This window comes from Prinia subflava, chromosome 5 (assembly GCF_021018805.1).
Source record: "Prinia subflava isolate CZ2003 ecotype Zambia chromosome 5, Cam_Psub_1.2, whole genome shotgun sequence".
Taxonomy (NCBI): domain Eukaryota; kingdom Metazoa; phylum Chordata; class Aves; order Passeriformes; family Cisticolidae; genus Prinia; species Prinia subflava.
The window spans coordinates 4956637-4976230 of NC_086251.1; the positions used below are offsets into that span (position 1 = coordinate 4956637).

The window sequence follows — 19594 nt, forward strand, 5'->3', positions numbered from 1 at the left end:
GTGACGCAAGCGCGCGGCGCGCGCCGTTGCCGGGACACGGCGGACACGGGGCCGGGAGCGGGGCCCGGAGCGGGGCCCGGAGCGGGGCCGGGAGCGGGGCCCGGAGCGGGGCCGGGAGCGGGGCCGGGAGCGGGGCCGGGAGCGGGGCCGGGAGCGGGGCCCGGAGCGGGGCCGGGAGCGGGGCCCGGAGCGGGGCCCGGAGCGGGGCCCGGAGCGGCGCCCGGAGCGGGGCCGGGAGCGGCGCCCGGAGCGGGGCCGGGAGCGGGGCCCGGAGCGGGGCCCGGAGCGGGGCCCGGAGCGGGGCCGGGAGCGGGGCCCGGAGCGGGGCCCGAGGCGGTTCTGCCGTGCCGCTCACAACCCTCCTCGTCCTTCCCTCCGGCTGTAAGGCCACTGCACGCAGGGCAGGCGGCGCTGGCGTTGTCGCTGAGCGGAGCGACAGAACACCCATGGAATCCCACAGTCAGGTTGGAAAAGACCTCTGAGATCATCGCGTCCAAACTATAACCGGACACGACCGTGTCAATTAGACCGCGGCGCTGAGTGCCACATCCAGTCGTTCCTTAGCTCCTCCAGGGACGGTGACTGCAGCACTTCCCTAGGCAGCCCATTTCCATTTCTGATCAACCTTTCTGTGAAGAAATCCCTGCTGTTGTCCCTAACCCTGACCTGAGCCTCCCCGGGCACAGCCTGTGTCCTCTCATGCTGTCGCTGCTTTCCTGGGAGGAGACACCGACCCCTTCCAGGTTACAGCCTCCGTTCAGGCAGCTTTGGAGTGTGATAAGGTCATCCCTGAGCCTCCTTTTCCCCAGGCTCCTTCATCATAGCTGTGCTCCCGACCCTTTCCCAGCTCCATTGCCCCTCTCTGGACTTGCTCCAGCCCTTCACTGTCCTTCCTAAGGAGCCCAGAACTGGGCACAGCACTCGGGGCGTGGGCTCACAGTGCCCAGTAAAGAGGGACAATCACTGCCCTGCTGGCCACACTCTTATCCATTCTAACACACAGCAGAAGTGCTGTATAGAGTTGGTTTATTTTAAAAACACTCTGTAATACCTGGACTGACAAAAACAGGATCACTTTTCACCTTGCTGCACCCTCAGCAGACGCACACTCAGTGCTGCACTGCCTGGGGCTCACTGTGCCTTCACTCCCAACTATGAGTTCTATTAAATAGTGATTTAAATGATGCTCGATGCAGTCTCAGGGATCATCCGAGGCCACAGCTGCTGGTGCAAATCCCGGCTGCAGGGAGGATGTGGGCGGTGGATGTGAGTGCCAAAGGTCAATGCTCACTGACCTTTTCACAAAAAAACCCCTGCACCCAGAAAGGACAACAAGCCATTGAGAAACAGACATCCTAGAACATCCTCTGGGTCATCCACATCCTGATGCTGCAATATTTAATTCCAGTCCTTTTTTTTCCCCCCTTAATTTAAAGAGGAGAAAAGGAGTAGTACTTCCCCTTCCTGCCCGCCTCTGTTCACACATGGCCACACGTACTTCCCACGCCAAAGGCATTCCAATATTCCTGACAGGGACTGGGCTGGACTGGAAACCTTGGTGTATTTCCTGCAGGCCAAGCAGCCCTTTTGCCTGAGGTCAGCTAACATCTGGAGCCTCAGTGTGGGAAGCTGAGTGGTGTTAGCACAAGTGGCAAACACGGACTGTGCTCTCCTGCTCGGTGGGATGAGTTACTGGTCCAAGGTGCTTGAGCAGCTCTGGCACGTCAAGGAGCTTCAGAACTGTTGAGGTCTTGTTAAAAAAAAAAAAAGCACAACACTTGAGAAAAATCAGAAACATAATAAAGAGTTTCTCTTAAGTTTCTGCTACCTCTAGTTAAGGGTTTCGTGTTTGACACTCTTGGTCTAGGTACTTAAATAAATGTTTCCTGCTTAGGTTGTAGTAGTGCAGCCCTTGCAATTCCATTAAACAATGAGCAGGAATGTTCTGTACTTTCCAATTCCATTGTGGCTGAGTAGTTCTCACTACACAGAGAAAATATCAAATAGAGCAGTTGTTGATGAGCACTTAGAGCTGCCTTTATTTCATACAGAGCAGCTCCTTTAGCCCTTGTGGTGTTGGCAGAAATTGTGCAGTGGAATGGAGGGGCAGATCAAACCATGTCCTCTGGTCAGGAATCAGTGGGAAGGACGGGATGGAAGCTGAGTTTTTAAGGTACATTATAAAATAAGACACTTAAAGGTTAAGGCAATGTCTTATTAAAAGAGGATCGATTTTTTTTTAGCAAGTAAACACTTCAGGGGGAAAGAAAGCACCCTTATTTAGCTCTAAAAGAGAAGCAACATTATAATTCTCACTTAGTTGTAGGGAAGAGAGGAACAGGTAATTTCTCATCTCTAAAACATGGAAAAGAGAGGCAGAAGGGAGATTTAAAACATTTCCCAAACTACCTGGAATCCACCACATTTGCTGTGTCCTTAGGCCCATTTGCTACTCTGGCCCCTGTGGCTGTTCCTGGTGGCCTTGTGCTGTCTGCTCCTCACAGAGCACTTCCATTCAGGATACAAGGGGTTACTGTCATGTTTTGCAAGGAGAGGAGTCACTTAACTGCCTGGCAAAGCTGTATCTAGTGCTGTCCTCTGTTGCACGTTTTTCTGCTAAAATTCTGCTGCTGGACATCTGAAATGAGCAGTTTTTAGAGCTGTACTGAATCACTTAGAACCATAAAATATTTCTAAACTATCCAAAAAAAAAAAAGAAGAACCACCCAAAAAACCACAAACAAACACCCCACAAAACACCAACCCAGGGAATCTCTAAGCACGATGTTAGAAATACACTATAAATCATGACTAGTGGAATGTAAAAACACTGGGCATTTTAAAATTTATGTGAATGGAAAATATTGACATTCATAACCCAGTATCCAGTACACTGCTGAAAACACAATATAGGTGAGCACTTCTATTGCTATTTTAATATTTATTCTTTTTATTTAAGACTATGTTTTTCAAGCTGCCTGATGAAGGAAAAATCTTCTTTTAGCATAACAACCTCCTTCACACATAAAGAGAAGTTACCTCAATTCTTTATTCAGGAAAATATTTGTGTTGTTATTTTATAACCACTAATTACTTCTGTAACATTAAGGTTATATGAATTCTTTTTACTATGAGACAGTTTTCAAGAGAATAAATTGTCCAGACAAACATAACCACCACAGTTTATTTTTTAGGGAGTACTGTAGACATCTCAGGCCACCTGAGTTCTTTATTATGAAAGCCACACTTAAATACACACAAAAGATCTCCAGTGTAAGTCTTGTTCAGGGTTTTTTTGTCCCCCTCTGTCAAATATCTGATGTGGAAGAATGATAATGGTTTCAATAAATAAAACAGTAAACTATGATACAATGAAGGTATTTAAGTAAGTTATTGCTGTAAATATATATATATTTATATATAAACATCAGCATTTTGTACCCTTCCTTGGGCACTTGAATGACAATGGGTTAATTCTTTTTTACTCCCTTGTAAACAGAACTGTTTCTCCTGTTTGTAAACATTTTTAAAAGCAGCATGCAACTACTGAATGGAAATAAGCTAATCTACATGAGGAAGAACTACAGCATCAGCATTTTATTTTAGGCATTAGGCTAGCAGACATCCTCCAGCCAGATATCCAAACCTTTTTGTTATATATTGATCTGAATTCCATGCAAATAGTTAATGTAGTGCATCTTGTTAATAGCATATCCCTAATTGCTTCTTCATTAAAGATGAGAAATGAGCTGTACTATGGATTTGTAGAATTTATTTCAAGTAAATAAGATACCATGTTCTTCTGCAAGAATATTTGTTGCCACAGATGTAATTATTAAAAAACAAGGTTTCATATGTTAAAGATAGAGAAAATAAGAGTATTTACAATCACTTATGTTTAAAAGCACTGCTAAGTTCTGCTTCATTTTATATTTTCATCAGGAACTGTACATTCTTTCCTTTAAACTTCTGCTTCTAGACATTTCACTGTGGCCTCAGGCTTACTTTTACATTCTTCTGCCTTATTTCCATTATTCTGTGTTTCCTTCTCAGGTGTTTGGTCATTTGATTTTGTCTCCTTGAGAGCAGTAGTTACAACTGTTTCTTTTGGCTGATTCTTGTTTAAAAATGGCAAGGTTTTCTTGTACCTTTAAAAAGAAAAGAAGATAGTAAAGCAGAAATACTGACACAGTTTGGTAGTATCACTCAAACAGCTAGAATTAAATTATCATACTGAAGGAGAAGTCTCTCAGAGGATAGTGGCATACTATCTAAAGAAGTATTTTGGTATTTTTTTTAAAAAACGGACAATGTATGTTTAGGGTTTGTGGTACACATTGTTGAAGCTGGCTGGGCTAGGGTGTGAGAACTGCACACTTTTTAGCAGCACTTTAATGATGCACTGTATTGAAGGCCTAAGTTTGACAAATGAATTCAACAATTATTCTTTTCTGAGCAAAATCATAGTGCAATAATAAAAACTTTCACCTTGAGTGTAACAGAGAGAAAAAAGAAGGATAAAGCTGCATAAACAGGTTTATGTACAAGCAGATGCACATTTCAGTGTTGCTATTTTGACACACTTGGAAATGGTTGACCAACTCAACTAGGCATGGTCAACCAACTAAAAATAGGCAAATTTTTTTGTCTATTTTGTCTAAAGCAGGGAGTGGCAACAGCAACAACAAACTTATCTGCATAAAAACAGGGTTTAAGATCTTTTAAATTTGTGCAACACTATTATGTCATCATCATTACTTCTCTACTCTTTTGTATATTTTAAATATTCAGTGATTGCACTCCAGGAGTTAATTCAGTCCAAGACAGAGAGAAAAAAGCAACTTACTTTTTGATATAACAGACTGCTAGAACAACTGAAATAATGAAGAAGATGAGGGCCAGTACAAGAAGTGCAGTGGGTATACCTGGAGATAAAAGTGATATAAGCACAGAGTTTGTAGTTATGTACTTAAAGCTGATGTTCTGAAGGCTTGAGAGCAAAAATCTGGATTCTTCTAAAACCAGCCTAGTATAAGACTGCATACACATGAATTAAAGAATAGAATATTAGGAAGGTCAAAAGGTGAGTTACTCCTGCTCATTTCTTTCAGAGTAGACTAAAATTGGTATTTATGCCATCCCTGACAGGTATTTGTCTAATCTGCTAATTGGAGGCTTTTTACAAACTACTTAAAGAACACCTTCTTGTGATGGACTATCCTTACAGAAAGCATGCTTTTCTTCATACTTAGTCTGTTTCTCCACTGCTGTGTATTAGGATTGCTTACTCACACCTCATATCTTGAGAACAATTCTCGTTAAAACTTTCTTGGCTTCTTTTGGTTTTAAGAGCCTGGTGAGTTTTCCATGACACTGAGAGTGTTTGCCAAGATTTTTTCAGAAATTTATTTACCCCAAATCACATTAACCACAATGAACTTACATATTGAAATTTATCATAGGGTATAAAATCAGATCTTAGTTCTGCTTAAAAACTGTTTTAAAATCCTCTGCCCTATAAGCTTTGTTCTGCAAAACCATAACACTCCTATTCTGCCTCCAGGGTCAGCTGTATCAAAATGGACAGTGGAGCAGCAAACAAAAAGAGCAGTGAACAGTTTGACTACTAACTTCTACATCATTGAATTTTCATTCAATAACTGCCACACAAGGCCTTTACCTCCAAAAACAACAGCATCATTCTTAAAGGCCAGGTGGGGAGTGTGCCTGGGAGGGTCAGTGGGCCAGTGCTCCTCTGGCAGTGCTGTGGTGGGCCCCTCTGTTGGCGGGATCGTTTCAGTCACACAGACCACACGAAATCTCTTTTTCAGGAATTGTTCTGACCCAGTCACAGTCACAGGGGGCACTGCTGTGATGTTCTCAGTCACAGCAGAGGCTGAAGATGCAGTGAAGTCCCTTGATGCAGTTAATGAAGGAAATGTGGTTGTAGTTGGGTCTGGCTGACATGAGTTAATCCAGACATCTGCAGCAGGGAAAAGAAATACATGAAAGTGGTGTTGGATGCCAGTTTTGTACTTACTGCACACACATTTATTGAAATTGTTCCTCAGTCCTTCTCTTCTGGAAATCATTATTTTTTTGTTCACAAACGCTTTACCCAAACCAGGCACTCCTATTTCAAATATGTGGTTACAACCTGGCTTTTATCATTACTCACATAGTTACACACTCCTTTGAGCAAGTGTGGTACTCGTTTTATGATTCCTTACCAATGACTATATTCCTCATGAAAACTGCACTTAAAACCCAACAGTATAACCTCCCACAAAGCAGGAAGCTTAACTGCAGATTCAAGATTCAAAAATATTTCAATTATATTATATTATATATGTGTTCAAAATATATGCATGTACTGTTGCTACTTGGAAAATTAATTTTATTTCCTGTAAAAAATGTAGCCCATAAAAGTTTCAAATAAATCAGTGTGAGATAAAGGGATTTGATTCTAAGTGGGGAGGAGAGGATAGGAAGTAAAAAACTTGAGGTTTGAAGAAAAGTAAGTAATTTCCAGAAATTAAGTCATTTAATAGAAGCTGATGTTGTCTGTATAGAAATGTAGGTGCAAGTCAAGTTTTATATAGACTTGGAAAAGCTGAGTTCTGAATCAGGCTCCTGTGAAAAAGAGCAAATTCTGCTTTGCAAGTGAAGTTCTGTGTTCTGTAAAGCCATAAACATTTCACTAAAGTAACACCAGGTTACAACACAAACAACAGGGAAACGATGGATCTGCTGTTTTCCAAGCGAATCCCCACGGGAAGCTGATGACGCAGTCACCTTCACAGAACCAAATGCCAAAGGGCAAGGGCTTGACACTTTTTCCACTATGGTTTTTCAGAGTTTTTGGCAAGTTTTCTGGCACAAGAAAGTTGAAAAAGCGAGCCTCTGACAAATATTGCGGAATGAAATGGAAGGAAATGCCCACCAACAGGCAACAGTTTGGAAATTAAGATAAAGGACTGCAGAATCATCTCAACATGAAATACACATTAAGTGGTTTTCTAACCACTGACCAAGCTTGGCTTTCTTCACATACTCCAACAGTATATATGTATTTATTTTCTTTTAATTAAAGAAAAAAAAAAAAAAAAAGGCAAATAACTTGGAGTTACTTGTAGCCTCTTCAGCATTACCCAAAATGTACCCAGCACTTTTGATGCAGAATAACCCTCATTTCATGCAGTGGAACACCACGTTGCATGGGCCTTCTCTCTACAGCTTCATCCTCAGCCTCTCTGGAACCTGCAGTGTTCACAGTCACCAGGCAGGCTCTCAGGTCTTTGCACCTTTGTAAAGGTCATATCCTGCCTCTCCATCTTTCTCCTGCTTTCCAACCCTTGTTCGCACAATGTTCCTAAAAACTTTCAAGCTTTTTTACATGTTCTCTTGTTCTTGTTATCTAAAACACATTGGCAAAGTCTAGGAACTGATTTTAAGTAATGAAGTAGTCCTTGATTTGGTCTAATTGCTGGGATGTTATTTGTTGCTATTTGTTATGTTATAACCATAGATACAGGACACAAGTAGGAAAACAACATCTCTAGTTACTTATTTTTAGTTCATACCACAAAGCCATTAAGAAACAATATTGATCTTTTGAGCTGAGATCTAACTTATATCAAGGCCCAAGTTCTACTGTTGGATCTTTGATCTGTAAAGAGCCAGTGAGGGGAAGGGCAGCTCTTTTCACACCTAGGGTGATGCAAATTAAAAAGAGCTGTTGGATTTTACTGATTGGCAATCTTATTATTTTATGGTCTCTTAGCAGTTGTGGCTTATAATTTAATTTGGCTTAATACACAGACTTCCCTTTATTAAAAAAAAATTCCAATATTCCTGAAGTGCCCCACTCTTGGCCTTTTTGCAAGACCAGACACACCACACAGAGACACCCTGGTTAAAGATTCAATCACTCTCTTTTAAATTATCATGCCTAAATAATCAAAACATATTAAGAGAGCACTGTATCAACACTACAGAATGGTAAAACTCTTCTTCAAGAGCTTTCATGGCAGCACCAAATTATTAATTGGGATAAACTGAATTCACCTCTTGCATTTCTTGGAAGCTTCAGAGCTAAGAACAGCTTGACAAGGTTTAGGACTGGGGGGAAAGGGTCAACAGATTCTAGGAAATTATTCACTTTTATGATTCTTTAATGCAGATTTAAAAAAACCTAATATAAGCCAAAACACAGAAAAGATAGTTGTCATGCTTACACACCTGAGGAATTGAAGCAGTAGAGATGAAATTTTTTTTCATGGCCAACATTCCATTGTGCTATTCCAGTTTTTCCCTGACCACATTTGGGGTTGGATGTTATCCGAGGAATAACAGCAAATCCTTCTCTCACCCACCCATAGCTGCAATAAAAAGCATCAGTGCTTTTAGTATGGGATTTCGCAGCAGCCTCAGCTGTGTGTGAAGCTGGTCACTAAACATACTTGCATGTTTCAAAGCCATGTTTCAGAGCCTCTTCCACTTGTTTTTTACTTGCCAGCTGTAGATTGAATTGATTGCATCCATTACTTGCTTCTGAGAAATTCGCTTTCTTATCAAGATAAATTCCTATACCCTTGATCCTGCAAGGGGAATTAATGGAACCTGGAATTAAGCCATCAGAGAGTCAAGGTTAGTATTTGAGTATTAACATTTATTCCTCATGAAGCATTTAAGATCAACTGAATTGAACATTTTTTAAGGTCTCCAGCTTGAGGACAGCAGAAAACTAATTTTGAGCATAAAAAACATTTTAAAAATATAATTTTTTTAAACATAATAGTCTGGGATTTCAAGAGGTTTGACTGTCATTGGACTAAATGCATATACAGCCTGTTTTTCTCTCTTTTCCTTTTAAAAATAAATTCAAGTTAGCTGTTGCACCAAGGCATTGATTCTGTTATCACACCCTTCTTATCAAGATGGTAAAGTACTTAACAGCAAAGGAGTTACACATTTTTTTTCATGGAATTAATATAGCAATAAGAAAATAAAAAGATTGTATAAGTTCTGATGTTCCTTATTCTTCCTAAACTCTTTTTTCTAGCTTGGCATGAGGCTTCCATCCCCCAGCCACTGTCGAGTGTTCCATTTACTGTGTTTGGCAGGGAGCAGGAAAAGAGGAGAAAGGCCAGGTGAATTTAACACTTTTCCAGGCACTTCATGCAGCTTTTTAAACAGCCACAGCTGGCACACTCTTTGTGACACCTGCACCAGCAAGTGCACAGCTCAGGTTACACCTGCTCTTCCTTCTCATCTGTGGTAAGGGCATAGCACAAAATTCAGGATTTAGCACAAATAAGGAACACGGGTACTGCTACTTTGCCTCCATATTTTAGTGGGAACATTTACTGGAAAAAAAAATTCTTTTGGATTTACATACAGTAATTGCCCTGTGAAATGAAATGTTTCAGCATTTCATTGCAGACAGGTCAGCAGGCACAGCTGTTACTTCCTTGCTCAGTATGTTTGTCAGACTGTATTCACTAGGTCTGTACACCAATGAATATTTCAGAAAATCTGTGCTTCAGAACACAGGCAGTCCATAAACTCTCAAGGCAGGATGAAGTGATGCCTCCAAATCCACCCCATGACTTCTTAACAAGACAAGTTAAACTGAATTTTTATGAATGAAAAGATAGAAGTGGCAGCCAAGCCACTCTTGTGATGAGAAGGGGACAAAAGGTGACTGAGCTAGTGTGGAGTGCTAAGAAACCAGACAGGCTTTCAGCTCCTGCTCCCACTGGATTTGGTGGGGCTGGAAATGGCTTTTGGTAAATAATGCACCTCTGCTGTGCTTACACCTAGTTTAAATATTTGGAAGAGGGATCTTTGAATCAGGTGGCTTTATCTCAGCAGAGAGGGAAAGCCACTGGACCCTTGAGCAGTGCCCACAGACAAACTGTGGCTGCATCCAGCTCTGACCTGAACCTAAGTCAAGCCCAAATACATTGCAGGGGGATGCAGAGAAGCCCTTTTGCTAAATGAAGCTGTGTGTGCTGTTATTAAGAACTTCAACTTTACCTTATTTAATCTATTATTTCTCTATTTTTCCCTATTTGAGCCAATACAACTTTTAAAAAACATAATGTTGAGAAAGGAAGCTTCTCAATAACCAACTTTACAAATTCCAAATAAAGCTGAGCAGCTGACTGAAAGGAATTTAATGAAATCTTTGAAAATTACCTAGGTGCTTGTGAACTGCTACACTCAGTCATTCAATTACAGGACAAATATTTTCACATGTGTATTGCATGATAGATGCACAGCATAATATAGAAACTCAGTACCAGAAACTTGCAAATTATAAGAAAAGTGACTGTAGGATGTAGACCAAAGTTGTGTCTTCAAATTTGGTAGGTCTTTTAAAAGGAAACAGTGATGTGCATGATACAATTTGTAAAAGTTATGAATTTCACACTGTGAGGAAGGAATCCAAAAAGAGAACACAGGCCTCTTCAAGCCTCTTCATTGCTTCTTAAATTACCTCTGAACTCTGTTTAAAGATGACTGAGTTTGTGCACTAATCCTTTAGAAGTACATTATCCTTTTTGGTCCATGAGCTGCACACAGCTGTACTTTAAGCTCTGCTTTATTTAGGTAACCTAGTCCTGGCACATTCTGCTCAGTATTTTGGCCTTGAGTTAAAAAGTGGGTTCAGTGAAATAAGTGGGAAGACCTAGACAGAAGAATCTCACAGCAAGACAAAGTTACCATAGAACAGGATGAAAATAGCTCAGTTTTTGTAGACTGTGGATAGAACAGGAAGAAAAAAGTTGTTTTTGTAAGCTGTGGATGTTGGCCTTGTTGTGTATTAGTTCCCTTTTAGCTTTTTTTGGGGGGAAGCTGTTGTTTTTCTCTTTGCCTTGTGTCTAACCTTCACTGTGATTTATTAGAGCTCCCTTTGGCTGCTGCTGTCAGGGAGCAGCAGGCACGAGGCTGTTCCACAAGGAAAGGGGCAGGAGCAGAGGGTGACAGGCAGGGCTGTGCCCTCACCAAGCAGGACACCACAGTGGGGACACTGGCAGGTCTCACTGCCAGCCCCAGAGAGCAAGACAACGAGCCAGACATCCAGAAAATGCATTTGGGAACAGCAGGAGATGGTTCCACACATGCCTGAAAAGCCTGTCCTGGAGACAAAGCTACAGCCTAAACCCAGAGTACATTTGTGAAGCCCAGTCAGCAAATCACTACAGGAGGGGACAGGACACGCCACAAACAGCTCCAAGACACAGCTGGAGACCAGCTCTGAGCTTGACTGGAGCTCTTGGAGCCATGAGAGTGCCTGAGGAGGTGTCCCAAGGAAGGCACCTCCTCCAGCTCCCCAGTGCAAATTGTACAGTGTTGGTTCTGCTGGAGGACACGTCTGTTGTTAGGTACTCCAATCCTTTGGAATTTCAACAGGACTTGAGCATCTAATTCACTCAGTCCTGAGGTCTTTCAGTAGGTGAGAAAATCAATTGCCTGCAGTAATAGTATATGTTCTTTAACATAAACAGAACAAGCATTAACTCCTTGGAAAACAGTGAAGCCAGACTTCTGGTGGGCACTGAGCACCTGCAGATATACCATCAGCTGCTGCAGTTAGGATGGATTCTGTCAAGCTGATGGTGGAATTTCAAAGAGAACTGTCTCATGTTCTGCTCTCTGAGGACTGTACAAAACTTTGCTCTGATATTTAAAATAATACACAATAAAGTTACATTTCAATTGATCTGAGCAATCCTAAATGAGATTCCAGATCTTTAAAACAAGCAGTTCTGTGGCATTTGGATAAAAAGGCGTCAGCATTTTCACCAACAGTCAAAGTTTCCCTATATGCCAGTTTTGGTTGCACTGTATTCTCACAGCCCTGTGGTTTCCTCTGCCAGAAACACATTCACACATGCTCCTTCCCCACATCTCTGTTTGCAAACCCAGCTACTTTTTTCAAGTAAAAGTAAAAAGCATAACTTTAAAAACACTTTAAACTTTAAACTTAACACTTTAAAAAGTGTTTTTAAAAAGTATGACTTTACATACCTGTTACAAAGTAATTTTGAGCCAGGGATGTCATAACCCAGATGAAAGACACTGAGGTAACTCCAAGATCATTTGCCATTGCCACCAGGTTGGAAAGCTCAGAAAAGCAGGAAATTCAAGGCAGGTTGTCTCCTGTGCTAAGGAAAGTTAAGGTACTGGATGCTGTCAGGTGATGAGATGACTTCTGGAAAGCAACTTGAGCTGTCACTGCAGTGCTTCACAGAGAGAGTGGCAGAGCAGCGCCTGTCCCCCTGCAGGGCGAGGTCACGGCCGGAAATCCCTCATCACCCTTTCCACTGCTTTCATGTGGGGCTGCCTGAAAACTTCACTGCTGCTGATTCAGAAAGCACGGCTGAGGAAGGGAGATAAGGCTGCTAGACTGCTAAGTCAGTAAACACTTAGGAAGAGGTTTTTCTTTTGCTATTTTTTCCTGTTTAACTGATGAACAGATCATTATTCATGTTGCCCATTCATCTGGTAAATAAAGCAAATCTTCTATTGTATCACAATGTGCCACACAAGATTTTTCCTTTTTATTGGAACTGGAAGGGCATCCATTCCCCACTGTCCTATTTGTCTTGATGGAGTAGTTTTACTTGTTTTTTTCTTTAGAGTTCCAATGTAAAAGTATTTCCCATAACACAGAGGTTACATGAAATTTATTTTGTAAGGGATTTGGAGATCCACTGCTGTAAATGGGATTCCTTGTGAGACCATAGGTACAGAGGTGGCAGCCAGTGCCATCACTGCTACCTTTTGTGACATTCCAGCAAACAGTGAGTCCCATGGATTGATTCAAAACACAGATGATCCTCAGAGTTCTAACTTAGAAAACCTTCAGGAAGTCTTAGCAAAGATTTTTTGTTCAGAGGTTCCAATAAACACAGAGCAAAGGATGGGCTGATTCCTTCAGTATCAATTATGTCTGCTGTATCTATGTTATTCCTGACAGATGTTTGTCTAACCTGTTCTCAAAGATTTCCAGTGACAGATTCCTACCATTTCCCCTACTGTCCTTGTTCAGTGCCTCACTGTTCTTTACAGTTCCAAGGTATTTCCTACTCTAACTTGACTTAGCCATTCCCTGGTATAAACCAATCATTTCTTTTCCTGCTGGCAATGGACATGGAAGATGGTTTAATCCCTTATGTTTTGCAGTTATTTTATGTTTTTGAAGAGTTATGCCTCTGCTCCCAGTTTTCTTTCAGCTAAGAAACCCCTGCTGCCTCACTCTCTGGCTGCATGTGATGCCTTGCCAATGCCAAAACTCACCAATAAATTGCTTTACCTGCTTTACAGTTCAGAATGGTGTCAGTCTTTTTATTTTTGCCACAGTATGATTTCCTTACATCACGTTCAATCTGTGTCCTGTGTCTCCAGGCTGTTTGCAGAGTCCTGTAAACACAAGTGTGAGAGTGTAAAGCTACCTCTTCTAACTGTGGTTTGCATTTAGGAAGTCCCCAGCTAATAGATGAGAGAGCATGAACTTTTCATGGCACACAGGCACATCTCCTGCAGCAGCATGCACCAGGGTTTGTAGCTGGTGCCCTGGAACACAGACAGGCACCTACAGGGCCTGAGGAGAACGCTGGGCTCAGAGAGATCATGTCTCCACTAGCAATGATGAAAGGAAAACTGGGTTGAGTTTGGGCAGTGCAACTGAATTTGGTAAAACTCCATGAGATCTTCAGACAAAGTTCCAGCTCCAGTTTCTGTTCCCTCCCTTTTTGTGCTGTACTTACCTGCCTCTACAAATGGCAGTGTCAGATACTGGAATCAGACTTAGCTCTCACTTGAAGAAGGCTGTAAGAGGATTCACAAGGTAGAAGCAGAAACTAATTATTAGTTCCTCTGTAGCTCTCGTGGACTATAGACTGTGGCTGTAAAATACTGAGAACATTAAATGAAATGTTACCATTAAAAACACTTACCTTGAGCTGCTAATTATCTCCTTCCACGACAACTAATAAATAGCTGGGTTTCTGACATTTTAAAATTGTATGATAATTGACCTGCCAGGTCTTAACATTTTATGCCTACTATCCTCACTGTGGCCAAGTTCCTTTAGTCAAACTCCTGATGTTTAGTAGGATTTTTAGCTGTAAAAATGAGATTAACACCTTTGAAACACCAAACAAAAATATGAGCTCCTTTACAAGGTCTTACAGATTAGGAGAGGGAGAAAAGAATCCTAGAATGACAAAGCAGGACCGAAATAACTTTCGTCTGTTTCCTTCTTTTTGTAGTTCAGCTGTTTCAAAATTGCGTGGAAGATCACTTATCCGGACTGTAACAGAACAAAAGGTCTTTAACCTTTTGGTGTGTCTTCTTCATAATCAGTGTGGTAAAAAAAAACCAGACCTATACTGAATGATTAATTAGTCTTTGACCTAAATACTTATTGTAACAGATATGAAAATTCCCAGCCTTTTATATCAGCTTGTTTTAAAATGCTGATGAGGGTTGCTAAACAGAAAACTTTTGATAAGGCAGAACACACATAAGCTCATCTCTACAATAATTTCAAAAGGAACCTTGAAACCTGAACAGCAGTAGAGGAAACAAAAAAAATGTTCATGTAGAAAACACCAATATCAGGGTCTTTCCATGGAAACAGTAATTCCTTTCCAGGTTGTTGATGTCCCCGAGTTTGTCCCCTGGCAGAGAGCATCAGAGATTCAGCACTTGAGGGCTGACTCGTACCCTCTGGCCAGGCCAGTCTGCTCCCCACAAGACCCAGGCTTCCCAGACCTCCCCAGTTCACAAGGACACGAAGCAAACAAAGCCTCCTGACCTTGTGCTCAGAATCCCTGAGTTTCACATTTTCCCCTGGGGCTTCCCACGTTGGGCCTCCTCCATGACACGTGGCCTCCCTCAGAAGCAGGAGTTCAACTCTGTCCAGGATATTTCAGCTTCCTCTCTCAGATGCTTTGACCCTGCTTCCAAACACTTTCTCCACTGACACACAGAGGAGTTTGCTCTCCTCTTCTGTTCCATTTTCCTGAAGAACTGGAACACTAAGAGCAAGATCCTTGGAACATGTGACAGTGTAGGCAGGCAGGACTTACTTCATGAGGACACAGACAGAACAACCCCAGATCTTTAAGGTAAAAAACACTGAAGACTTTGAAACCATAATTTTATTTCAAAACTCAAGTATGTGATACTATACAGTACAATACCAGCACACTTGTGCAAAATCTTACAATATTACAGATTTAAATATGATACACAAAAATAGTGCCCTTTTGAAATTCCTTTTGCTAGAAACATTTGTGCTGTGCAGGAGAAATCATAAATGTGTCTTGTTAAAGCAGAAAAATAAATATTGCACCTCAAGAAAACTATTTCAGTGGTAATAGCATAAATAATAGGTCTGCTTCTTGTTATCTGATGTGATCTTTGAACTCTGAAGAGGTTGTTTGGCTTTTTTTTCCCAGATAAAGCAAACTAATATCCAACAGATAAAATCGTATTGAGAATAGGTTTTGAGCTTAATCTAGTTTCCTATTAAACAAAAGGTGTTTTAATTAAATAACTGAAAAACATAAGCATAGCTATTTAGTGTGCTGTTAGTCATTGTGGTTTGTTATTTTTAGTGGACAGTTTGCTCAAAGTAGTTATAAAAAGAACAATTGTTTTTCAGTAAACTTTACCTTCATTTTTGCACCCCCATTAACATCTCTTGCCTCTTTCAGTTCATTTGTGGCTAAATTATACTTAGCTCAAAGATGCAAGAAGTTCAGTTCAAATCAGTACAAGTCCTTATGGGAATTGTCCCTTTGCACTAATTCCACAAAAAGCCAGTGCTGAATTTGAAGAGAGTCTGGAGACCTCATTCACCCACTGACCACAGAGACCTTTTCACATGCTTAACACTAAGCAATTAGGGAGTCCTGCTGATATCAATGACTTTCCACGTGTACTTAAAATCTGTTACTGGACTCACAACAGTGCAGATGTAAATAAAAACAAATTTATTCAATTACAGGCACTGTTAATTGTTTTTCTTCAGTGCAGCCCAACATCTCCACAACCACATAAATATGTGCCATAATTTTTGGCATAGAGAAATCTGAATAGAGTATTTACCTTTAATTTTGTTGCCTTATTAAATTACCAATGTTATTTGACCTTTAATTTTGTTGCCTTATTAAATTACCAATGTTATTTGTAAGGAATATTAAGTTAAAGAAGCTGATTTCAGTAAAGAAGTATTGAAGAAACAACTGAGAAGTTTCTTCCAATACTGAAAGTATATGAAAGGTCACAGTAGTTCTTCACAGTCAGAAATTGTAGCTGAACCAAACAGACTCCAAGTAATTTGCAAGAAACCTTCTGAATTATTCTTTACCAATTGCAATTTTAGACCAAATCACACTTTCCCATTATCCTTTTTGAACTTCCTTAAGCACACTAGTCCTCAATATATATACTTAAAGAAAAAACAAACAACCCTCCTAATTGCACATAGACTGCCTTCCCCAACCCCCCCAAAAAAGGTAGTGGTCTGCTTTTTTATTTTTTTTTTTCTTTCTCCATATAAATTTTTCCTAAGAAACATGTGGCCAACAAAAATTCACCAGCAGGATACTACTTGTTACTAGTGCCAGATATATGAATTAAATTTCTGACTGAGTTAGAAACCTGTTTTCTTTGATAGTTAGCTTGAGGTTCAGTGTTTCCACCAAAAGAAGACAGGACAATATTGACTGCATCGGAACTGAAATCACAGTACTTCATAACACTCTCATCCTTCCATTGGAAAACAGACCCATTTCTCAATCAGAAAATGCCAGGAGAATGCAGGACAGGAGTGCAATTGTCACACTGGATTTGCATTTATTGCAGCAAATAATTCCACACAGCAATGGAAAGACAAACACGGTTCACCTTCACTCAGAAGTGCTGCTCAGCAGGTACAAATGGCACACCTCCAGTGACACACTCTGGTCTCAGCCCTAGGGGCTGGGTTTTGTACAGGTAATGGCTTCATCATTTTCTAATTGCTTGGCCAACAATTTCAGGCTTTCACATGCTTGTGTAAGAACTCACAACTCCCAAATAGGCAGAACTGGCAAAAAACCTGGGCAAAAGATTATTCTAGCCTGATGTGGCAAGTTCAGCTTTGGAAGTGTATCAGCTCACTTTTGGTCTTGGCATCAGAGTCTGAAAATTAACTACTGAAAACACACAGTGAGCTCTTCTACGCCCTCACTGCCACCACGGCCTGATTCAGAGGCACTGCTTGGGTTCTGGCTCTCTCAGAACTCTGCTCCTGCTGCAGATCTCACAGAATGCTTATTTCCAGTGTTAGCAGGAGGGCAGAGTCTGCTTGGTGTGGTCACCTCTATACAGAGGTTTGAAGAGCTATTGTTTTGTTTTTCAATAAAGAGTTGAAGATTGCTTCCCATGTCCAAGCCTGCTGTGTTTGCACACGGACCCTCTCCAGGCAGCTACGAGTTTTGGATGTAACCAGTACTGACCTGAGTGGAATACATAAATTTTGGGAAACTTTCATGTATCAGAAATTCCCAGACTTACTGGATGCTATCAGCTGTGCCACCTAGACCCCATTTTAGGTTCTGTTGAGTATCCCATTTTATAAAAACTTTATAAAAACTGGTGGTCCCATTCTTAGAGTATATCATAAAACACATTTATGCATGTACTTAGCATCCCATTTACATAATCAGATAAATAATTCCTCTTATAAAATTACTTCAGCAGGAAGGCATTTGGTCTTAGAATATAATTACATTCTTCCATGGAAGTGTTTCAATTTCTACCCAATAGTCATGAATAAGGAAATTAATTAGCCTCTTAAAACCCAAAGGACTTAAATGCAATTAGTACTTCAACAATCAACAATCAATTCAGGAAACGTAAAGCAAAGCACTAACTGCAAATGCAGGTTTTATGACGGTCTTCAAAATGCCAGTGTCCTGTGCAAATCATTCTTTTAAATGTCTTGCAGGTTGCTGATGACTGCCACAACCTTCCCATGACTCAAGGCCACGTTATTTGTGCGAGTCCTTTACAAGGGGAGGACAGCCAGGATTATTCATCAGATTGGCAAGGAACGCTCACCCTGTATCCCAAACCTGGTGGTGTGGAGAACCTCACTTCCCTAAGGGATCGCGTGGAAGAGGCACAGGGATGCCTAAGCACTACCTTCAACAACGGTGCCCTAACACACAAACTCGCTCAGGGGTCACAAGGGCGCGCTCGTTCCGCCGTTATTCCGCGCGTTGCTCCTGCCGGAATCCTGAGTTCCACCAGGAATATTGCTGGGCTGCAGAACAGCTGGCCTTCCCCTCAGCTGCCTCTGACTTCTCATCACACGAGTTGTAGGAATGGTAGATTCCCAACACCACAGCAAAAGTGACTATTGCAGCCACTACGAGCCACACCACATTCCAGTGTTTGCACAGTTTGGGGTACAGGATATATAAATAATTAACGATGACTTCAAGTCTGCTGTAAAACAAAAAGAATGCTATTACATATTAATCAAATGCAAATTTATTATCTTAGGCTTTTCAATTTGAAAGGTGTCGTAGATGGTACATCATTTTTTTCCCAATACAAACACCCTGTCAAAGAAGAATCCAACTGTAAAGTTCTTTTATGAAGAGCTGTACACCCAGATATTCCAGCTCCAACTATTCTTTATGAGTAATATTTGTGAGACAGTTGGAGACTGTAAACTTGACTCCTATTTCTCCCACCTGTCAGCTGGCAAATCTCAGAGCTTGATATCATGTAAAATTCTGCACTGTTCTTCCCTTAATCAACTAATTTAAACATTGGAATATGTGGTAAACATTTCTTCCCAAGGGTGTCATGACTAATGAGATGGCTGCTCTCTGAGGTGGCTGAAATCTCACATTAACAGATGTTTATAGCTAAAATAGTGAAGGAATGGAAATGAAATCTTCTAGATTAGGTAAGGATCCCTGTCTGAACCTGGGGTTGGACATGTTACTTGCTTTGTGATGTACAGACAGAGAGCACTGGGTACAGATGGATGCAGAGTCACTCTCGTGACAGGAATGACACACGGCACCAATTCAGATTCCTGAATTACAACCCTTATGAGGCAGTCCAGGTCCACAGAGACACATGCTGGCTTCTAAGGAACTTGTGTGGAGCCTTCTTTTACCTCAAATCAGAACCAAACCCCATGAAGATGAAGCATCTTGATGTCAACATACAGCTTTAACTGAAATATCAAAACCAAAAGTTCTGTATTTTGCAACTACATGATCCTGGAATATTACTTTCTATGAAAATCCTGTTATTTCAATATGCTTCCCCAGGAGGAAAACATGCCAAAAGGATAGCATAAAACACCTGCTTGGGTATCACAAGTAGAGAAAAGTAGCCCCTTTTGTATGGACTTATTACATCACTGTCTCACCTGCTTTTCAGATTTTTTATCTCATCTTCATTTTCACTTTCTTCATGTTCATCATGACTTTCTTTGGGTGTCTCCTCATCTTCTTCCTTCAGTTCCTGAAGTTCTTTGGCTTTCTTCAAGGCTTCCTGATAT

The 19594-nt window shown here is 41.1% G+C and overlaps 2 protein-coding genes across 12 annotated transcripts in view; both read right to left on the reverse strand.

Annotated features, from left to right (window-relative positions):
- Positions 1–61: 61 nt before the first annotated feature.
- Positions 62–12339, reverse strand: LYVE1 (lymphatic vessel endothelial hyaluronan receptor 1). The gene is made up of 6 exons (XM_063397676.1): positions 12040–12339; positions 8463–8622; positions 8242–8381; positions 5681–5983; positions 4847–4925; positions 62–4148 (listed from the first exon to the last, which is right to left on the reverse strand). The coding sequence occupies exons 1-6, from the start codon at positions 12116–12118 to the stop codon at positions 3962–3964; spliced, it is 948 nt and encodes a 315-aa protein (XP_063253746.1). The 5' UTR covers positions 12119–12339; the 3' UTR covers positions 62–3961.
- A 2822-nt stretch (positions 12340–15161) lies between these two features.
- Positions 15162–19594, reverse strand: part of IRAG1 (inositol 1,4,5-triphosphate receptor associated 1) — a 60612-nt gene continuing 56179 nt past the window's right edge. For 10 of the 11 annotated variants that reach the window (XM_063397686.1, XM_063397680.1, XM_063397685.1 and 7 more), the window contains 2 exons: positions 19463–19594; positions 15162–18519 (listed from right to left, as the gene is read on the reverse strand). In XM_063397686.1, the coding sequence (XP_063253756.1) occupies positions 18279–18519; positions 19463–19594 (373 nt within the window). In that variant the 3' untranslated portion in view covers positions 15162–18278. The remainder of the gene's footprint in view (positions 18520–19462) is intronic. The other variant, XM_063397688.1, reaches the window with a different exon arrangement.